This window comes from Salvia splendens, chromosome 10 (genome assembly GCF_004379255.2).
Source record: "Salvia splendens isolate huo1 chromosome 10, SspV2, whole genome shotgun sequence".
NCBI lineage: Eukaryota > Viridiplantae > Streptophyta > Magnoliopsida > Lamiales > Lamiaceae > Salvia > Salvia splendens.
This window is the reverse complement of record NC_056041.1, coordinates 7,024,662-7,043,240: the sequence shown is the minus strand read 5'-3', so window position 1 is coordinate 7,043,240 and position 18,579 is coordinate 7,024,662. Positions and strand designations below refer to the sequence as shown.

Genomic DNA, 18,579 nt, shown 5'->3' with positions numbered 1-18,579 from the left:
ATTGGATAGGATCTTCTGCCCCAAAATTATTGGTGTACAATAAAGTTTGCTTCTACTATTTGGAGTATAAAAATCTATTACCAAAATAAAGGTACTTATTATAATATAATGAACCATAGGTAATATTTTTAATGATAGACTATTTACACTAAACTCAAAATTAACAAAATATACTTTATATTATGTTTTTTTACTCACAAAATCTAAAAAAACTTTTGATTTTGTTTTAGTGTAAATCTAAAAATAGATACTACTTTTTACTCAAAAACCGAAAATAAAATTAGTTTTAGAATAGCATTGGAGCTAATTACTTAGAAAATACCATTGGCCTGGAAAAAAATGAACTACATCTACAAGAGAAGAAACAAATTTTACAACTTAAAAAAACTAGATAAATTTCGAGAGAGAGAGAGAGAGAGATTAATGAAGGTCAATCAGCTCCTATATCAGTTGAGTTCCATATACACATTTCTAGGTCTAGCTGGCCAGTTGCGTTTAAAAAACCGAAAGGAACCAAGAGAAAATCCACAGGTGGTGATCCTTCAACCCTACCCGGAAAATTGTTTGTGTACGACTTCAGTCTGAGACAACTATTTCCTCTTTCAGATACAATATCATACAGATACTGCTCCTTCGATGAGCTCGGGCTTATGCAAGTTATCATGACCGTATGCCCAATACTCTCCGTTCCTTTATTCAGAAGGAAAAGAATGCCATCTTTCTCGGCTTGAAGCACGAGGAATGTTTCATTCTTGTTTAACGTGACTGGTAAAGGGCAATTATACTGGAACCGTCTTCCTGAGTCCCAGTGCCTACTACTAAAATGTTCCGACAATTGTGTAGACGAGCCAACAAAATGGCACTTCTGAAGGGGGCAAGCACACGGTGAACTGTTGCAGACTTCTTCGTGCTCTCTTCTCTTGTTGTAATCGACAATTTCTGCACAACCATACTGAGCATTTCGGCAGGGTGCTCTGACTGGATCGTCAATTTCAATATCCACACACACGGTGTTGACTTCATCACCATTTATAGGCATATTTTCCTGAAATAACATAGCAGTAAACCCCTGTTCATTCCATGACATTATTCAACTTATAGAAAGATATTTGCAACGATGATAAAGATGTCTGCAGAAGAGAATAGTATAATAAAAATATTCTTAGGAAGGTCAGTCTAAAGAGACCTTAGAGTAAACTAAAAGGAAACTTTAAGGTTAAAGCATTTATCAGATAATGTGAACTGTTGGCAAGAAAATAATTTTCAACCAACAACAAAACCAATGAAAAATCACCATTAATATCTGATAGTGTGAAATAATAACAAAGAGAAAAATATCTGATAATTTATCATGGAATCATCATTTACCTCTACAGTGATCATGCCCCCATTAACTTGATCTTCTCCAGCCTGTATGTGAAAAACCATAGCTTAAATTGGGAACGTTAATTCGTGCATAATCAAGAATACTGCGCTAAAAGATATTTAGCATGGAAAAGTTTTCCAAAATATTGCCTCATTCTGAACAAAGACAGATAGAGAGATAATGTAAAAGATAAGTTTGATGACTATCACCTATTTTGTGACATGAACTCAATGAATCAGTTGCAAATTTACACATAATCAGGTAGGCTATGATAGAAGGAGGAATTCTACGGCAGATAAGAAGTGAACTGTAAACATAGTTGTTAAATAGCGGCTATGGCGGTGATATGGCGCTATATCATATCGGTTAGTAATGAAAACGCCATCGCCACACCGATTTGTGGCATTTTTCTGTATCGGCCGCCATGCCCGCCACGGTCGTGGCGCCATGGCGGTGTTTTCATGTAATTTTGACTTTTTAATGGTTTTTTTACTTTTTAATTCAATTTTGGTATAAGCCCAAAATTGAAACGGCCCACCCAACTATTCTTACCCATTTTATTTTATAATTAAAATGAAAATAGATTAAACTTAAAATAGAAATTGAAACCCTAATTATAGTGATGAAGCAATGGATGCCGATGATAGTGATGAGTAGAGGTGCCCACGATTCCGGAACTGCCGGTTCCGGTTTTGAAAATTGTTGAACCGAAACCGAACCGCGAGGGTGTTTCGCGGTTACGGTTCCAAAATCGCCGGTTTCGGTTCCGAACCGGCTGTTTTTACGATTTTCACGGTTATGAACCGCCGCTTTTCGGCGGTTTGCGGTTCCAACTCGGTTTTGCAGTTTTTCACGGTTCCGGTTTGGAACCGCCCGTTCCGGCACGGTTTCGGTTCTGAAATTTTCGAACTTGAATCGAACCACGGTTCTAAAATCGACGGTTTCGGTTCGGGTAAATCTCATGGTTCCGGTTTCACGGTTAACCGCCGGAACAGTAAACCTTTGGCACCTCTAGTGATGAGGATGAAGTAGAAAACTATGTTGAGCTTGATGATTGATGACTGTTGAGTAGTACTTAGGATGACTTTATGTTTTGTTGAACTAAAGACTTTAATAATTAGACTTATATATAGCTTTTTTATTTTTTGCTTTATTAATTGTTTAAAGAGTTTTTGAATTTTGATGTTATATTTTTAATATTTTCTAGTTATATAAATATATAAATATTATTTTATTTATTTATTTAATGACCGCCATATCCCGCCATACCGATACGCCATATCCTTGTGGCGGTTTTCGGATGGACTGCCATAAGCCGCCATACTGCTTTGACAACATTGGCTGTAAACTTGTAAGCCAATATCACGCTTGAGAATAAGAGAATAAGGTAGCATTTGCCAAGCAGAACATAAAAAGGCAGCAAGAAAAAGATGAAACAAAGAAAGTGAGAGAGAGATGCATAAAATCTTGTGTCACCCAAGGAAGGGGTCATCTTCCTTAACGGAGGGAGTAAAAGGGTACGCCTGAAAAGTTCCATATGTAATTTACTTTCTGAAAATAATGCAATCATGGACTTGGGTTGATAATGGTAGTTCTTATGAGATCAGAAAGTGCTGGAAGCAACACTAGTCCAAGTTCCAACAATAGAAGAGTGAACCAAAGATGCAAGAACAACATGCTCTTCTCATAGTTAGACAAGCAACAAAATCAATGGGTGATTTTGAAACACAGGAATAATCACAAGAAGAACCAATACAGTAAAAGATGAAAATCATCTTCAGAATAATTACCTGATAACCAACCTGCTCAAGTAGAGAATAATTTTCAGCATCTGGTGCCATTACCCCTAAATTACTGCTGTCTAATTGGTTCCTATATCCCAGCATTCCCATCCCGAGTCCTCTTTCCTTGCAAACCACCTACAAGAAAACATTTTACACCAGATTCGACACTATTACAATAAATGCATATGGGTTACATAAAGCATACCTCTCCACATCCGTAACCACCAAGTTCTCTCTCTTGCTTTTCTCTTTCACTAATTTCTTCTTCACCCCAAGAAGATAGGCATGGAAATAGAGCAGGGGATAGTTCAAATGGCTCTCCAACAGCAACACTCTCGTAATAAAAAAGCTGTGGGAGAACCAAACGGTTGGAAACAAAATGTAATGTATTCAAAAATGAAAAGATTTATTGAGTCTCACCTGGAGAAAAAGAAGACAGCCGCCAACCGCGCGTTGTTTCCCTTGACGATAGCGAGCTACTTCTCTGACTAGCCGATCAAGTAAAAATTTCCCCCAGTTATATTGGTGAACAGTGTCCATGTTTGTAAGAAAATGGAGAAATGAAGGACTAACATCCAGCCTTGCCGTGGGGCATATTAGAGTGCCTAACACATAAAGGAGAAAAGACCTCTTAAAATCCTCCCCAGCTTCTGGGACCGCCAACCTTTCTTCCAGGAGTCGGACAGAAATCCCACGATTTGTAGCATTGTACTTCTTGCGCAATTCAGCAATCAGCTCATCAGGTCCGGAGTTAACCACATCCTTCCCATTCGAGGCCAATCCCATCACCAATTCAACATCTCGAGGAGTTAAAGGTATGCGCTCGCCACATATTTCCAAGCTGCGCCGGACAGTATTAAACTTCTCCAATAACCAAAGACACAGGCTGCGTCGCAGAGTTCGGCATCGGAGGTTGAGGATACTACCAAATCCCATGCTCTTTACAGCGGCATTTTGGTCAGGTGTGAGCTGTTGCAACACATTTAATAGCCGGCCAGGAGAGCATCTGGTAACAAGTTTGGTCTGCACCACAAGGGTCACCATTTAGGTAAATATTATGAGGATCCAATGTCACATAAACATCTAAACATAAATTTTGGAAAACTTGTGAATACTTGTCTTCTTGGCTTGGGAATACGCGCCGGGGTAGTGCTCAAGTATTTATCCCATACTTCACGGGCACGATTAGTGTATTTTGACTTCTCTTCTGGACTCATCAATTTCCAAGCATCTGATGCAGCTTTTGTGGCCTAAAAAAGATTGCCCATAAGTACATTTCTTCTTTTTATCCCCATTCAAACCCAATCTTGTGAGCAGATATGTTGTATCAACACTATAACGACATAGACATACCACTTTCAAGCCCGAGGATTCTGGATGGGATGCAGTGTACTCCTTAATAAATTCACGGCTAAGTAAAAAAATGGCAAGAATCAGCTATATGGATTTGTACATGGGAAACAAAAGTTTGCGGGAAACCTTTAATTGAATGTAGTACCTAAAATGCACCCAAGAACATGCAGGGCGTGATGTTCCATCTTGCTTCTTCTTCTTCTTTGGCCGACTGAGTTCCGACTCACTATGCTCTTGTTCATTAGTCATGAGCACCATCATATCTTCTTCACATGGAACCATAGTTTAGAATAGCAACTTCACCATCATTTAACTCACACTTGAATGAATAACTAGTGAAACTTATAGAACTAGTTACTAAATCCATGACACCAATTCAGTTCCAAAGAAAGAAAGACTGAAAGAACAAAAAAACATAGCAGCACTTGACATTCTAGACCAAAATCTGATAAAAGGACACATTTTCATGCCATTCACAAACAAGTTTCCTCCGTATCAACAAGAAATCCACATCATATCTAAAAAACCTAGCAACTATTATCCAAAATATGACATCTGTTTAATTTTATGAAAAAAAAATCCATATCGAGTATTGACAACAGTTATCTATCAACAAGGCCAGAAGCCCACTAGGTCCACTTGGTTTATGTAGACGAGTACCAAAGCACACAGCAGAAGAAACTACCTGACCATCAGTCTAACTTCAGCTATTCTAGGACGCACGGGTTACTCAGGAATCAGACAAGCAGAGAATCCTAACATCATCTCACACGTCATACTACTATTGAGCTATTAACTGAGTAATGGTTTAGTCAACCCCAAGCATCTCTTGACGCAATCAACAAAAAAATGGATCAAAACTCAACCTCCTTTTTGATAAAGAGCCCGTTCTTATGAGGCAAATTGCAGGCTTCGCACACAATTAATGGTAAAATCACTCCGCCTAGATTGCACAAAATGAATACATATAACGCAATAATTTTCGTAAAATGAAATCCAACATTTTAACAGAAGTGCAAACAACGATCAATAGACCTAAGAAATTTTGAAATGCAACGCATGCAATCTGCAAAGAAACCATAATTGGATTTTGAGCAATAAGGAATCAGCGCGTACCGAGGATCAAGACCTCATCGGCGACGGCAACGGAGGCTCCACCTGCTCCGTCGGCACGGCGGTTTCTCGTCTCTACTATTTTCCTCTCTTTTTTCCCCCTTTTTTTGCTCCTCTCTTTTTTTCCTCACATCACTGCATCATTTTTTCTTATTTTGTGGCTTTTTTCTCAGAAAATGGGCCTTTTAATTTTTTGAGCATTTGAGCTTTTTATTTTTTTAGCATTTGGGCCTTCTATTAGTATTTAGCAATTATCACCTTTTTATACTACTGAAATCTACGTATATAAAGTACTAACTCAAAATTTTAATTTATTCATTGAAGAGAAAATGTGTTTTGAGCTGTTTTTTTATTACTTCCTTATTCTCTTTTTTTCGGTAATGCTTTCCTTATTCTTCTCTTCTTTTCTTTTTGGAATTGTACACTATTGTTAAGCTTGTATTTATAAATGTGGTATTAAAGAAAAGCAGATGAATTAGGGATATTTTTAGCTTCGTATCAGGCTCTTGAATAAATAAGGCACCTGTATAGTTTTATATTCATTTTCCCAATCATACTAATTACATTTAGAGGGAACATCATTTTTTGTCCACGAACTTTGCTAAAGTATCATTTTAGGTCCGTGAACTTTGAAAATATCATTTTAGGTCCGTGAACTTTGAGTTAGTATCATTTGAGGTACTTTTTACTATTTTCAAGTTTTTTTGGACGAAAATACCCTCAATACCTTAAAGTGTATATATTTTTAATAAATTTATCATATACTCATATTTTTTTATAAATATTTTTACAATATATTTTTGACAAATTTTCTAAATATAATTTGACCTTAAATATTATCACTTAATTTTGTGACATGCAAGTAAAATTGCTTCTTCAATTTTTTATATTAATTTTTTAAAAAAATTGAATAAAGAACTTTCTTTAATAATAAAAAATTGAATAAAGATCTTTTTATAAATATCTTTACAATATATTTTTGACAAATTTTCTAAATATAATTTGACCTTAAATATTATCACTTAATTTTGTGACATGCAAGTAAAATTGCTTCTTCAATTTTTTATATTATTTTTTTTAAAATTGAATAAAGAACTTTCTTTAATAATAAAAAATTGAATAAAGATCTTTTTATAAATATCTTTACAATATATTTTTGACAAATTTTCTAAATATAATTTGACCTTCAATATTATCATTTAATTTTGTGACATGCAAGAAAAGATCTTTATTCAATTTTTTATTATTAAAGAAAAGTTCTTTATTCAATTTTAAAAAAAATTTATATAAAAAATTGAAGAAGCAATTTTACTTGCATGTCACAAAATTAAGTGATAATATTTAAGGTCAAATTATATTTAGAAAATTTGTCAAAAATATATTGTAAAGATATTTATAAAAAATTATGAGTATATGATAAATTTATTAAAAATATATACACTTTAAGGTATTGTGGGTATTTTCGTCCAAAAAAACTTGGAAATAGTAAAAAGTACCTCAAATGATACTAACTCAAAGTTCACGGACCTAAAATGATATTTTCAAAGTTCACGGACCTAAAATGATACTTTGGCAAAGTTCGTGGACCAAAGATGATGTTCCCTCTTAAATTTAACTTTATTATGAATAAATTTGTGTAAATCTAAAACTATTTAGGGGACTACTTTAACAATAGCTAAGTTAATAAGACATCATATGTTTAATCATTTTTTCGACACCCTATGATGTGTTTAATCTTTTTTTTTGTTTTTACTTCATCTTTAAGTTGTTTTCCTTTTCTAATTTTGTAATCAAAATTACAAATAGACAGTTACAAGTAGAATCTTATTAGCAATATCTGTGACCCTATATTAAGTTAATTTTTCAGTCCCAACCAATGTTTTAAAAGTCGGACCGGCAAACGAACCGGCGACGTTACTGGTTCACGGTTCAACCGGTCAAACCACCGGTCTAACCGTTTTACTGTTGCAAATATATATAAAAATATATTAAATTTAGTAAATGATTTACAATTAATAATAAGTCACAAAACATTAAACCTTATAGATAATTAGTGATGTATAAATATAAATAATATTAAAATTTAGTAAATATATTCAGATATATATATTCAATATTAGTTAGTCTAGATAAAAAAATTTAATATTTCATGTATTAAAATAGATAATGTTTATATTAATCTAAGAAAATTTATTTCGTAAAATAATATATAATTAAATACGAATTAAGTACTTATTAATTAGTTTAGATAAGATTATTCGTCAATAGCTAGGGTATATAAATTAAGTATGTAATATAAAAAAATTTATTTATAGTAAATAATGAATCTTATATGGTACTAATAATAATATAGGTGGTAAGTAGAGCATCATTATAATATAAAGGATGATAATTATATATATTATAATTAACAATTATATTAAAGAATAATAAAATTAAAATTAATTATTAGTTTTAGTAGATAAAATTAATGGTTAATGTATAAAAATATTTAATGTTCAGATTGTTCAATGAACACATGTGGTGGAGTGGTAGATGTCTTCTTAACTAGAAGAGAGGTCATGAGTTCAACCTCTACCAACAACAAATTTTAAAAAAAAATAGAAAACTGGTTTCCGGTTCACGGTTCCACCGGTTCACGGCGGTTCAATGCAGTGGTGGTTTAAAGGGGTGAACCGGACCCGACTACCTACCGGTCGAACCGGCCGGTCCGATCCGGTTTTTAAAACATTGGTCCCAACTGAAAATTGTTGTTTAGATAATTGCAGTTATCTAGTATTGATATTCAATAACATCGATAAATAAGTAAAACTGATTCAAACTTTATTGGTAAAACTGCCTCAAACTTGAGACAGTCTCATCTTACTTCTAATACATGATACTATCTATTAACTTATGTAAGTAACCCTTACACCAATATATTTGTTATACACAACCCACCAAACTAATTAGTACAGCTGGCTCATATATTAAAAAAAAACTACTAGTATGATTTAAAAGCACTAATAAACAATATTCCATTATTTTGGAGCATTATCCGGAAAAGAATAAAAAGTTTTCTGTATATAGAAATACCAATATGAAGAGGCATTCTAATCTATGGGTTGTTCAAATGGAGGTAACAGAATCAGCATCGCTACTCTCGCTGTCGCTGCTGCTGCTGCTACTCCTGCTCCCGCTGCCACTGCTATCACTCCCACTACTGCTACTGGAGCTCGAAGTCTGGCCTTCTCTTGCTTCTGCAGCATTTGGTCCCTTATCAGCTCCATCATCGCTTATATCAATATCAACAATCTCCTCAGTTTGATGTGGCATGTCGAAATCAAGTTCTTTTACTTCGATAGTGCCTCCATCAGCTCCTGCGTTACCATCATCTTCATCCACATTCATTATATCAAGATCTTCTTCATCTTGGTCATCAATCTTCAACTCCGGTGACAGGTTTGATGAGGAGTCTGGGTGTGCTGCATGAATTTCAACATTCTTTTCCGGTCGGTCTAGGTTTTGCATCTGATTTGAAGATAAATGAGTTCACAAATATGTTACGTATGACTTGAATACTGGCACTATGCAAGGCACCACAAGGACCAACAAAAAATTATATATTCAGTCGACCCAGCGTAACCAAGAAAAAGAATTACCCCAAAAGCTATCAACTAGTATGAATTTCATAATGTTTTCTTTCTAAACACACCAAAGAAACAAATCAACTTCACTACCCTCTCTCTCCCCTTACCCCCCTTATTCGAGCTTCCCTCTCACACTCGAAAAAGAAATAGGTCAAATAGAAACAGGCATGCAAAGCTGAGTTCTATTCTTCTGACAATACGTATCACTATCATTATCAAACATTTTTCTTTTTTCACAGATAAAGAACAGATATTTCACCATTTCTCACTGTAAGTTCTTTTCCCCTATGACAAACTTTAGCCACGAGTCTGACTAAATGGAAATGCCTACGGTTAATGAGGGAGGAAACTCAAATCCGTGTGTTGCATATGTTGTCGGATTAGCATACATACCCGAGCATTTGAAGTCTCCAATCTCAATTCGTTCAACTTCAACCTGCAAAAGTTTATGGGATAAGGAAAAGTTTAGTTACTTAGTCCAATGGCAAGATACATGATATTTGCTATACATTATACAATACTACAAAATATCACACGGTCACACCAAATCAACATACTTGCTCATTGCTATACAATCCGAATACAAGTTTTATGTGTATAAATCATCTGAATATGGATAAAAACCAATCATGCACCTAAAAAGGTTCTGAAAATGTGTTTAGTAGTACAAAATAAACCCATGAACCACAACATAATATCATAATTTCATACATAGCTACAAAATCAGCCTAAGTGAATCATCTTTGGAGCTATCATGTGTGCAACAATCAGCCAATTTTTCTTAAGAGAGAGCCATTTTAAAAATAAAGCTTAAATGAAACTTTGACTCTCTAAAAAGATCGAGAAGACATCAATGCTGTTGAATATAAAGAACATACAGGCAGAGCAGGATATGGGTCCTTGTTCAAAGGCTGATGCTTAATTCCTCTTGCAATCGGTGGTGAACTTGCATCAGCCACTCCAACTGATGTAACCCCTGGCCATGCAGATTCACCCATCATCCGATTATGCCTCAGTCGCTTCACAGCACGGTGCAACCGCTCCAATCGAAATGACTCGCCATCAAAGAAAAGAACAGCATCATTATCCTTGCAATCTTCACTAGTGCCCTCGAAGGTTACCTTAGGCTTCCCAGGTTGTATATTCTGAAACTCCACAGAGACCTTATTATCCTTGTTCTTATGCAGGGTTCCCCGCTGATTCTTATCGATTGATGCTGGCTTGAACTCATCTGACAAAGAAGGAAGGGACAATCCAAATCAGATTCATAGCTTCAAGCATTGAACTCTCAGAAAACACATTTTGTTGCAGTAATAGTTTAAGAGCATCCACAACCGTGCTCTTGCCAGCGGCACGGTTGTGGGCCCGGCCCCACTTTTTCTGCCTGCTCTCTGGCAAGAGCACAACACCCACAGATGTGCTCTTCCGCAAGGACGAGCACAATTAATTTAAAATTCAATTAAACAAAAACATTTCAATAATACTAAAATTCATTAAAAAACCTAAATAATATTACAAATGACAAATAAAATAAAAACGACATAATTAAAATCCTAAAAATTAAAAATTACATAATTAAAATACTAAAAATTAAAAAAACCACTAAGCGTTGCCGAATTTCGCCCACATGTGTTTGATTAGGTCTTCTTGTAGTTGATTGTGGATTCGGGTATCGCGCATTGTGTGCCTTGTCTCGATTCTCTGGCCAACCGTCGTATGCTCGCCTCGGCGTGGGGGAGACCTCGCTGTTGAGCTTCCGGCTTCGTCCTCGTCGTAGAAGCTAGCCGCCTTCGGCCCTTCGTCGGCTATAATCATGTTGTGTAAGATAATACATGTGAACATGATGTCGGCGATATTATTCACGTACCATAGCCGAGCCAGAGACTTAACAATGTTGAATCGGACTTGAAGGACCCCGAAAGCTCTTTCGACGTCTTTCCGTGCGGACTCTTGACGCTGCGCAAAAAGAACCCGTCTCAGGTCGTGCGGGTTGTTGAACGTCTTCACGAAAGTCGACCACCGTGCGTAGATACCATCGGTGAGATAGTAACCCATGTGGTATCTATTTCCGTTGATGGTGAAGTCGATCGCCGGTACTACACCATTCATCACATCATTGAAGAGTGGTGAAGAATATAGCACATTCAAGTCGTTGTTGGATCCAGCAACGCCGAAATATGCATGCCAAATCCATAGGCGGTAGTCGGCGACCGCCTCAAGGATAAGCGTTGGGCCGCCGCCTTTGTGACCGCTCAAGTGTTGCCCCCTCCAAGCAGTCGGGCAATTCTTCCAGTGTTGTTAGGGTCGCGGGTCGGTCCGGGGCGATGAGGCTGGACCCCGGGTCGCGGGGCGATGGGGCACCGGGGCGAGGGACCCACGAATCGGGGCGCAAAATTATTTATTATTTATATATTAGTAATAATAATGATTAAAGATAATTCACTATAATATAAATAGTATATTTACATAACAGGTAAAAAATATTTTTAAAGTTCAATTTTGACATTGGGTAGAAAAGAATTATTGGAGGAATTATAATCAATTTACTTATTATAATATTTAATTAATGGATTTTATAATAGAGTCATTTTGGAAAAAGATGAAAGATTGGAAAAAATAATAAATTATTATTTTATTTCTCTTCATTTAAATAAACATAATTGTTATTTTAAATCTCTTCATTTAATTCATAAAACAAATTATCAAATAAACATATAATTATTATTTTATTTCTCTTCATTTAATTCATAAAATAAAATTAGGTAAAATGAAAAGCTCCATAAATAGAGATTGTAATGTTCTAAAGATTACTAAATTAGCTTTATATAAACCTAAAATTAAATTATAAATATAAGGAATTAATAAAAATATGTTACTTATACAAATAATAACAATAGAAATAAACAATAATTGATGGGGTAACAATAGAAATAAACAATAATTGATGGAGTACAAAGTAATTTCATTTCCCAATGTAGTCACTATCTATCTATCTCTCTCTCTCCCCTCCCCTCCCCTCCCCTCCCCTCCCTTCCCTCTTCTTTTTTCTCTGTAAAAGCAAAAAAATTGCAGCCAACCGGCGAACCAGGGTGGACGGCAACAGGTAAGCCCCCGATCCGTCTCTCGCTCCAGTCGCCCCGACCGCCCAGGGCGCGCCCCGACCGCCCAGAGCGCGCCCCGACGGCGCCCCACGTATCTCGCTCGGCTCACCCATGTTGGGGCGAAGCCGGGCTCGATCATGGCGACCAGCGCCCTGAGCGCGCCCCGGGCGCGTTTTTGACAACACTGAATTCTTCCACCTCCAATGCATGCAGTCAATGCTGCCAAGTATTCCGGGAAAGCCATGGACTGATTCGTGAAGACGAAGCAACCGTTGGCAATCATCGGTGGTGGGTGCCCGAAGGAATTCATCCCCGAAAGCTGAACGAACGCCCTCGCAAAAATTCTTTAGACAAAGGATTCCAGTGGACTCACCGATATACAAATACTCGTCGAAGATGTCGGCCGTTTGCCCAGTAGCGAGTTGTCGGATGGCACACGTACACTTCTGCAACGGCGTGATACTTTGCCGGCCGACTGCATCTGGACCTGTTTGGAAGAATTCAACACGTGCGGACAATGTGTTGACAATTCGCATGAACAAGCGCTTTGACATGCGAAAACGGCGCCTGAAGTAATCTGCCGGAAACCGCGGCTGGTCGGCAAAGTAGTCGGCAACGAGCCTTTCGTGGGCTCCCTCCCGGTCACGATGGATGTAGCGGCGATTTGATCTGGTTCGTTGAGGAGGAGGAGCGGGGGTATTCGCCGCGATGTATGCTTCGTAAGCGGCACGATGTTGTTCGTAGTATTCTTGTTCTTCGCGCTCCGCTTCCGCCATAATATGGGTGAAATCCATTTGAGGTTTTGAGTGAGGGATGAATGTGTAGATAGTTTGTATGAGAATTATGAATGAGAGATGAATGAGAGATGATTTGATGTGATAAATGGATGATGAATGTGTGTATTTATAGATGATTTTGGGGGAAAAAAATAAAAATAAAATAAAAAAAATTCAGAAAAAACGGGAAAAAACGGCCATATTTTTGGAATTTGAAAAATATATTTTTTTTATCATTTTATATAATTAAAAATCGAATTTTAAAATAAAAAAAAATTAATTCAAAGGCAACGGCTATGCCGTTGCCCAATCGTAAGCCGCCACGTCGCATGCTCGCTGGCACGAGCGCAGCGGCGGCGGTATACGTCCTCGCCGCTGGCACAGACGGACGCGGGGCCGCCGTCCACCGTTGTGGATGCTCTAAGCAATCATAACTCTTGAAAGTAAAGAAAGAGATTACAAATGACCATATGCACCTATACTTAAATTTTACTAAAATAGTTTCATTAGCTCCCGAAGTATTATAAATAAATAAAAAAAGAGATCTTGAATTTTATTTCCATTACCAAAATTAGACAATGAAAAGTAAGAAAATCCCTTGAGAGTTTAAACAGAAGAGAACCAGAGAAGAGACTAGGAGTTTACCACAAGTAGCAAGGCAAGTTAGAACATTAAATATTTAAGAAAATTAAGCATCCATGTGAAGAGAATGAAGGAAGAATAGTAGTAGCAATACTTACAGCGAAAGTTGCAGAATTTTGAGGGATTGTGATCACTGAAGGAGGAGCCTAGGGTTAGGTTGCACCACTGATCAGCTTGGGGTGCAGCTCTCGGTTCACTCGAATGGTTCATCCCAGCCATTCTATATCATATTTTGTAGCGCAATGTCTGACCAAATATATGTTATTCAGGCGCAGATGATTCTGAAGTGGTAGGAACTGACTGACAAATAAATAACAGGATGAGGTTATTTCTTGTCGTTATCGATGGAAAGCTTCAACTATTCATGGCTTTTCCATAATCTAACTTCCTGTTGCATGAAGAAAAGGTCAAAGTTACTGATGAACCAAAAGCATAACATGATCCCAGAAAGCAACTTTCAGTTTCGTTTAGAACAGCAACAAACCCACCATTTAAGTCAACAGAATTCACAATGCTCTAAAAACATTGTTAACTAGTAAAATTCAGCATCATCCAGACACAAACTTCTTCTGATGCTGCCATCGGCATTAACTCTAATTTTATAACCAAGGTATTCAGGCATCCGATGAAAGCAGCTCACTCCTGAGCACCAGAACAGAACAAACGGCATAAACTATAAACTATTTGACAATTAATTCAACTTTGTCATTCATAACGAAACATAGCTTCATGTCCAAATGCTGTCACTCTACCATCAATAGGCCTAAATCCAAGGAAGAAAATTTTCATTCAAGGACTCGGAAATAATTTTGCCAAAAACAAGCTCCTTCTGATGCTAGCAGGCTACCAGAAACATTCAGTCAATTTGGTACTCCCCTAGAAAATCAGCCAAATTCTTCATTGAAAACTTCACATGTAACACAGCAAGACAGATGATAATACCGGTTGAGTTAATACACATTTCATAAAAAACACAGTGAGGCAAAGCAATTTCTCTAAACTACAGCCAGCAATCGGCAGGCATAAAAAATCCGTCGAAGGAGAGCATTGCATTCAGACACTAACCCGAATCTGGTGATGTTGGTGAAAAATCAGCACATAGCAGCGGCGGGCGGGTGGAGGCTCCGGTAGAAAGGGTGGTGCCTCTAGTCTTCTTGTTCTTTCCATCGTCTTCAGGGCATCCACAGCGGCGTCTAGCTACGGTCCCGATCTCGTCCCTGCGAGACGAGACCGTAGCGAAAAGCCGCTGCGGATGCACCGTCTCGTCGCGTAGCTCGTGGGGGAGGGGCGGGACGTGGGCTGTCTCGCCACGCACGTCGGCCACGTGGCGAGCAGCGGTTGGTGCGTGACGCCACTCACCGGCTGTGCGAGTGGGCGTCGATTTAGGCTATTTGTAATTAACTTTTTTTAAATCTGAATAATAAAAAAAATCGACCGTTTTTTGCCGTTATTTTTTTACTGTTATTTATTTATTTATTTTTTCCTTTTTTCCTACATTCATCTATAAATAACACTATACACGCAATTCCCTCACTGTTTTTTAGTATTTTAATTTCTAGTAATTATGTCTTTTTTATTTTTTTATGATTTTAAGTATATGTGTTTTTTTATTTTCTTAGGATTTTAATTATGTTTTTATATTTTTTTAGGATTTTAAATTATAATTTTCTTTTATTTAATGAAATGTGTTTTTATTAATTGAATTTGTTAGAAATAAAAATAAAAAATGAAATTGAATGAATAGTTAAGGGATGAGATTATTAAGATATGGAGGGATGCATGTACTGTCTCTTAGTTAAGAGATGTGGTAAAAAGTGCAGTGCGCCCCGTGAATAGTGAAGGGATGAGACGGTATTGAGACACGGATGTGGATGACCTCTGCTATCACCAAGATACTAAAATTAGAAAGGAAAAAAATTAGTTACTCTATTTTTTAATAAAATGGGCTTTTGAGTAGAAATAAATCAATAAAAATATATCAATAAAATGGGCTTATTTAGACATCGGCTTACAAATTTTTGCGCCTTTACTATAAATAGAGTTAGATAATTACTCATCTTAGGCCATCCACAACGCTGTTCCTATACCGTTCCTTAAACCACTATTTGAGGGCCCCACTGTACTTTTTTCCTCCATTCCTTAACTAAGGAACGGAACCTGCAACCCTTCGTTCCTTAACCGTTCCTTAACCGTTCCTTAAATTACTATTCATTCAATTTCATTTTTTTTTATTTCCAACCCAATTCAATTTAAATAAACACACTTTAATAAAAAAAACAAACACACTTTATTAAAAAACACACAACATTAAAAAAAAATTCAACTTAAACTTAAAAAAAATAAAAAAAAGCACACAATTAAAATCCTAAAAACATAAAAAACACAAAATAAAAAACACACAATTAAACGTGGGAAAATAAAAAAACTACTCCGCCGGCGAATCATCCTCCGGAGGCGGTCGAGGTTGAGGGGGAGTCGGAAGGCCAAGTTGTGATGCCATATACACAATTCCGTTCCACCAGGCCGTGAATTGGGCGTACGAGAAGCGGGAAGTGTCCGCCATTGTGGCGGTCATGTACGCCACCATAAGTGTGTCCGAGCCTCCCCGCGAGCCCGATCCCGAGGCCGACTGGCTTGATTCGCCTCGGCCCTTCCTCGCTCTAGCCGTCTTCGCCGCCTTCGTCCCTTGCGGCCGACGGCGCCCACGGCTGGATCCCCCGTATTCGTCGGGCATTGGATCCCCCGTACCCCCAAACACCTGCGGTGTACCCTCGCTGGCCTCACCGGTGTCACCAGACGAGTAGCGGCCGCTCGCCGTGTGCTTCGTGCGCTTTGAGGTTGAGCCCGAGCTCGAGCGGACACCACCAGCCCACCTTTCCTCGTCCTTGACGAGCTGCCAAATATCAACATATTTGAACTGTAGGCCGGTGTCCTGGTAGAAGACGCGCAAAGCCGCCCTCAGAATGTTGGCGCCCGAAGCTCCGCTTTGGTAGTTCGCCGCTTCGGCCGCGTAGATGCCGCAAAATTTTTTGACCTGTGCGTCGACTCGGCCAAAGTGAGCACGGAGCATCACGGACCTTTTCCCAGAAGCACTTGGCGGCTTGTTGGTTCCCGACGATGGGATCGTACGAGACGGTGAGCCATGCGGTGTACACCGCCTTAGTTTCTTCGTTGTTGTACGGATGTCGGCCCAGATCCTCCAGTTCCTCCTCCTCCTCCTCGGGTGCCTCAGACGCAGCCCTAGAGCTTCCACCGCCTCGGCTTCCTCCCTGGGTGGGTTCTACGGGGATATCCTCCCGAATCTGGGACAAACCCTGAGAAAGCCGCGAGCCGGGTGGTCGAGGGCCCCACTGTACTTTTTTACTCCATTCCTTAACTAAGGAACGGAACCTGCAACACTTCGTTCCTTAACCGTTCCTTAACCGTTCCTTAAATTACTATTCATTCAATTTCATTTTTTTTTATTTCCAACCCAATTCAATTTAAATAAACACACTTTAATAAAAAACAAACACACTTTATTAAAAAACACACAACATTAAAAAAAAATCAACTTAAACTTAAAAAAAATAAAAAAAAGCACACAATTAAAATCCTAAAAACATAAAAAACACAAAATAAAAAACACACAATTAAACGTGGGAAAATAAAAAAACTACTCCGCCGGCGAATCATCCTCCGGAGCCGCCACCGCCGTAATTCCCGTCGCCGGACATTTTGTGAAGGAGATTGAAATAGAAAATTGGAGAGGAATTGATGTTGGTTTAGGAAGAGTAGATGTGTAGTTGTGTGTGAAATGTAATAAATTAGGTGTATTTATAGAATAAGAAAATAAAAATAAAAATAAAAAAATTAAAAAAAAGTTAAAAAAACGGTAATATGACCGTTTAAAAAATTTTATAAAAATATATTTTTAAAAAAAATTTAATTATTGCGTCATCGCTGACGTGTCCCACTCGCGGGCCGGCAAGTGGGAAGCACGCACGAAGCGGGGAGCGCCACGTCGCCCGAGCGCGTGGCGGCACAAGCCGTGCCGCGTTCCGTGCCGTCGGCACGCGGAACGGAATGAGAGCGGAACGGTGCGCCGCAACGCGTTCCGCGGCGAAACCGTTCCGGCGGAACGGCACGCGGAACGCCGGCGGCACGCGTTGCGGGTGCCCTTACAAAGTTAATATAACAAAATCATTGTACACTACATAAAGTGGGAATAGTGTAGAAAAATGACTTGTTGAGCCCATATTACAAAGATCAAAAGTCAGTATAGGAGATACAAAGATCGAAATTCAAAAGTCATCGATTTAATTGTTCAATTGGGTGATAGACTCAAATTTCATTTTCTTCGTTTATTATATTCCCTTAGTCCATAAAAATGACCCATCTTAAAATAACACAAAATTTAATACACAATTAATAAATACTAGAAGAAAATGTAGAATGAAAAAAGTGATTGAAGTATTGTAAAGTGATAATGAGATTCGTATCATTAGAGAGAGAAATGTCTATTTTTATGGACACGAATGAAGTATATCATTTAGACTTCTCGAGATTAGATATACTATTATCCATCAAATATGAGTAATAAAACATTACTCACTTTTTATGGACAACATAATTAACAATAAAATTAAATGTGAATAAATCAGGAAATTACCTCTTTAAACACAAACTATTCTTGCACTGAATTTTTAAGAATAATTTTCTAAATCATGAACGATATAATTGTACCCTTCATTTTATTTCCCGATTCCAAATAACTTGTGTGGCTTGTTGTTGCCTCCACAAAACACGTTTTTATCATTTTTGGTCACGCAATTT

At 37.7% G+C, this 18,579-nt stretch overlaps 2 protein-coding genes across 5 annotated transcripts; both read right to left on the bottom strand.

The window, feature by feature from the left end:
- Positions 1 to 369: 369 nt before the first annotated feature.
- Positions 370 to 5,758, bottom strand: LOC121750885. 3 transcript variants are annotated; one of them, XM_042145536.1, is made up of 9 exons: positions 5,620 to 5,758; positions 4,649 to 4,769; positions 4,504 to 4,561; positions 4,266 to 4,400; positions 3,571 to 4,173; positions 3,356 to 3,499; positions 3,157 to 3,285; positions 1,369 to 1,410; positions 370 to 1,045 (listed from the first exon to the last, which is right to left on the bottom strand). In XM_042145536.1, the coding sequence occupies exons 2-9, from the start codon at positions 4,762 to 4,764 to the stop codon at positions 431 to 433; spliced, it is 1,842 nt and encodes a 613-aa protein (XP_042001470.1). In that variant the 5' UTR covers positions 4,765 to 4,769; positions 5,620 to 5,758; the 3' UTR covers positions 370 to 430. The 3 variants fall into 3 exon arrangements, with proteins under 3 accessions (XP_042001470.1, XP_042001472.1, XP_042001471.1); XM_042145538.1 differs by having other exon boundaries at positions 3,169 to 3,285; XM_042145537.1 differs by having other exon boundaries at positions 4,649 to 4,766.
- Positions 5,759 to 8,724: 2,966 nt separating this feature from the next.
- LOC121750954 (ELL-associated factor 2-like) lies at positions 8,725 to 13,983 on the bottom strand. Of its 2 annotated transcripts, XM_042145635.1 has the most exons (4): positions 13,863 to 13,983; positions 10,124 to 10,476; positions 9,639 to 9,681; positions 8,725 to 9,113 (listed from the first exon to the last, which is right to left on the bottom strand). In XM_042145635.1, exons 1-4 carry the CDS (start codon positions 13,981 to 13,983, stop codon positions 8,725 to 8,727), a joined length of 906 nt encoding a protein of 301 aa, XP_042001569.1. The 2 variants fall into 2 exon arrangements, 1 of the variants encoding a protein (XP_042001569.1); XR_006039958.1 differs by lacking the exon at positions 13,863 to 13,983 and having other exon boundaries at positions 9,108 to 9,126; positions 10,124 to 10,212.
- Positions 13,984 to 18,579: the final 4,596 nt, after the last annotated feature.

What these genes read in the sequence shown, in the direction of transcription:
- LOC121750885 (XM_042145536.1), bottom strand. Translation starts at nt 4,764, where the DNA reads ATGATGGTGCTCATGACTAATGAACAAGAGCATAGTGAGTCGGAACTC. An exon ending in GCTGTCTTCTTTTTCTCCAG is followed by an intron (nt 3,500 to 3,570) that starts GTGAGACTCAAT and finishes GTTCTCCCACAG; the next exon opens with CTTTTTTATTACGAGAGTGT. An exon ending in GGGGCATGATCACTGTAGAG is followed by an intron (nt 1,046 to 1,368) that starts GTAAATGATGAT and finishes ATGTTATTTCAG; the next exon opens with GAAAATATGCCTATAAATGG.
- LOC121750954 (XM_042145635.1), bottom strand. Translation starts at nt 13,983, where the DNA reads ATGGCTGGGATGAACCATTCGAGTGAACCGAGAGCTGCACCCCAAGCT. An exon ending in AAAATTCTGCAACTTTCGCT is followed by an intron (nt 10,477 to 13,862) that starts GTAAGTATTGCT and finishes CTTCTTTGTCAG; the next exon opens with ATGAGTTCAAGCCAGCATCA. An exon ending in TGGAGACTTCAAATGCTCGG is followed by an intron (nt 9,114 to 9,638) that starts GTATGTATGCTA and finishes TGCAAAACCTAG; the next exon opens with ACCGACCGGAAAAGAATGTT.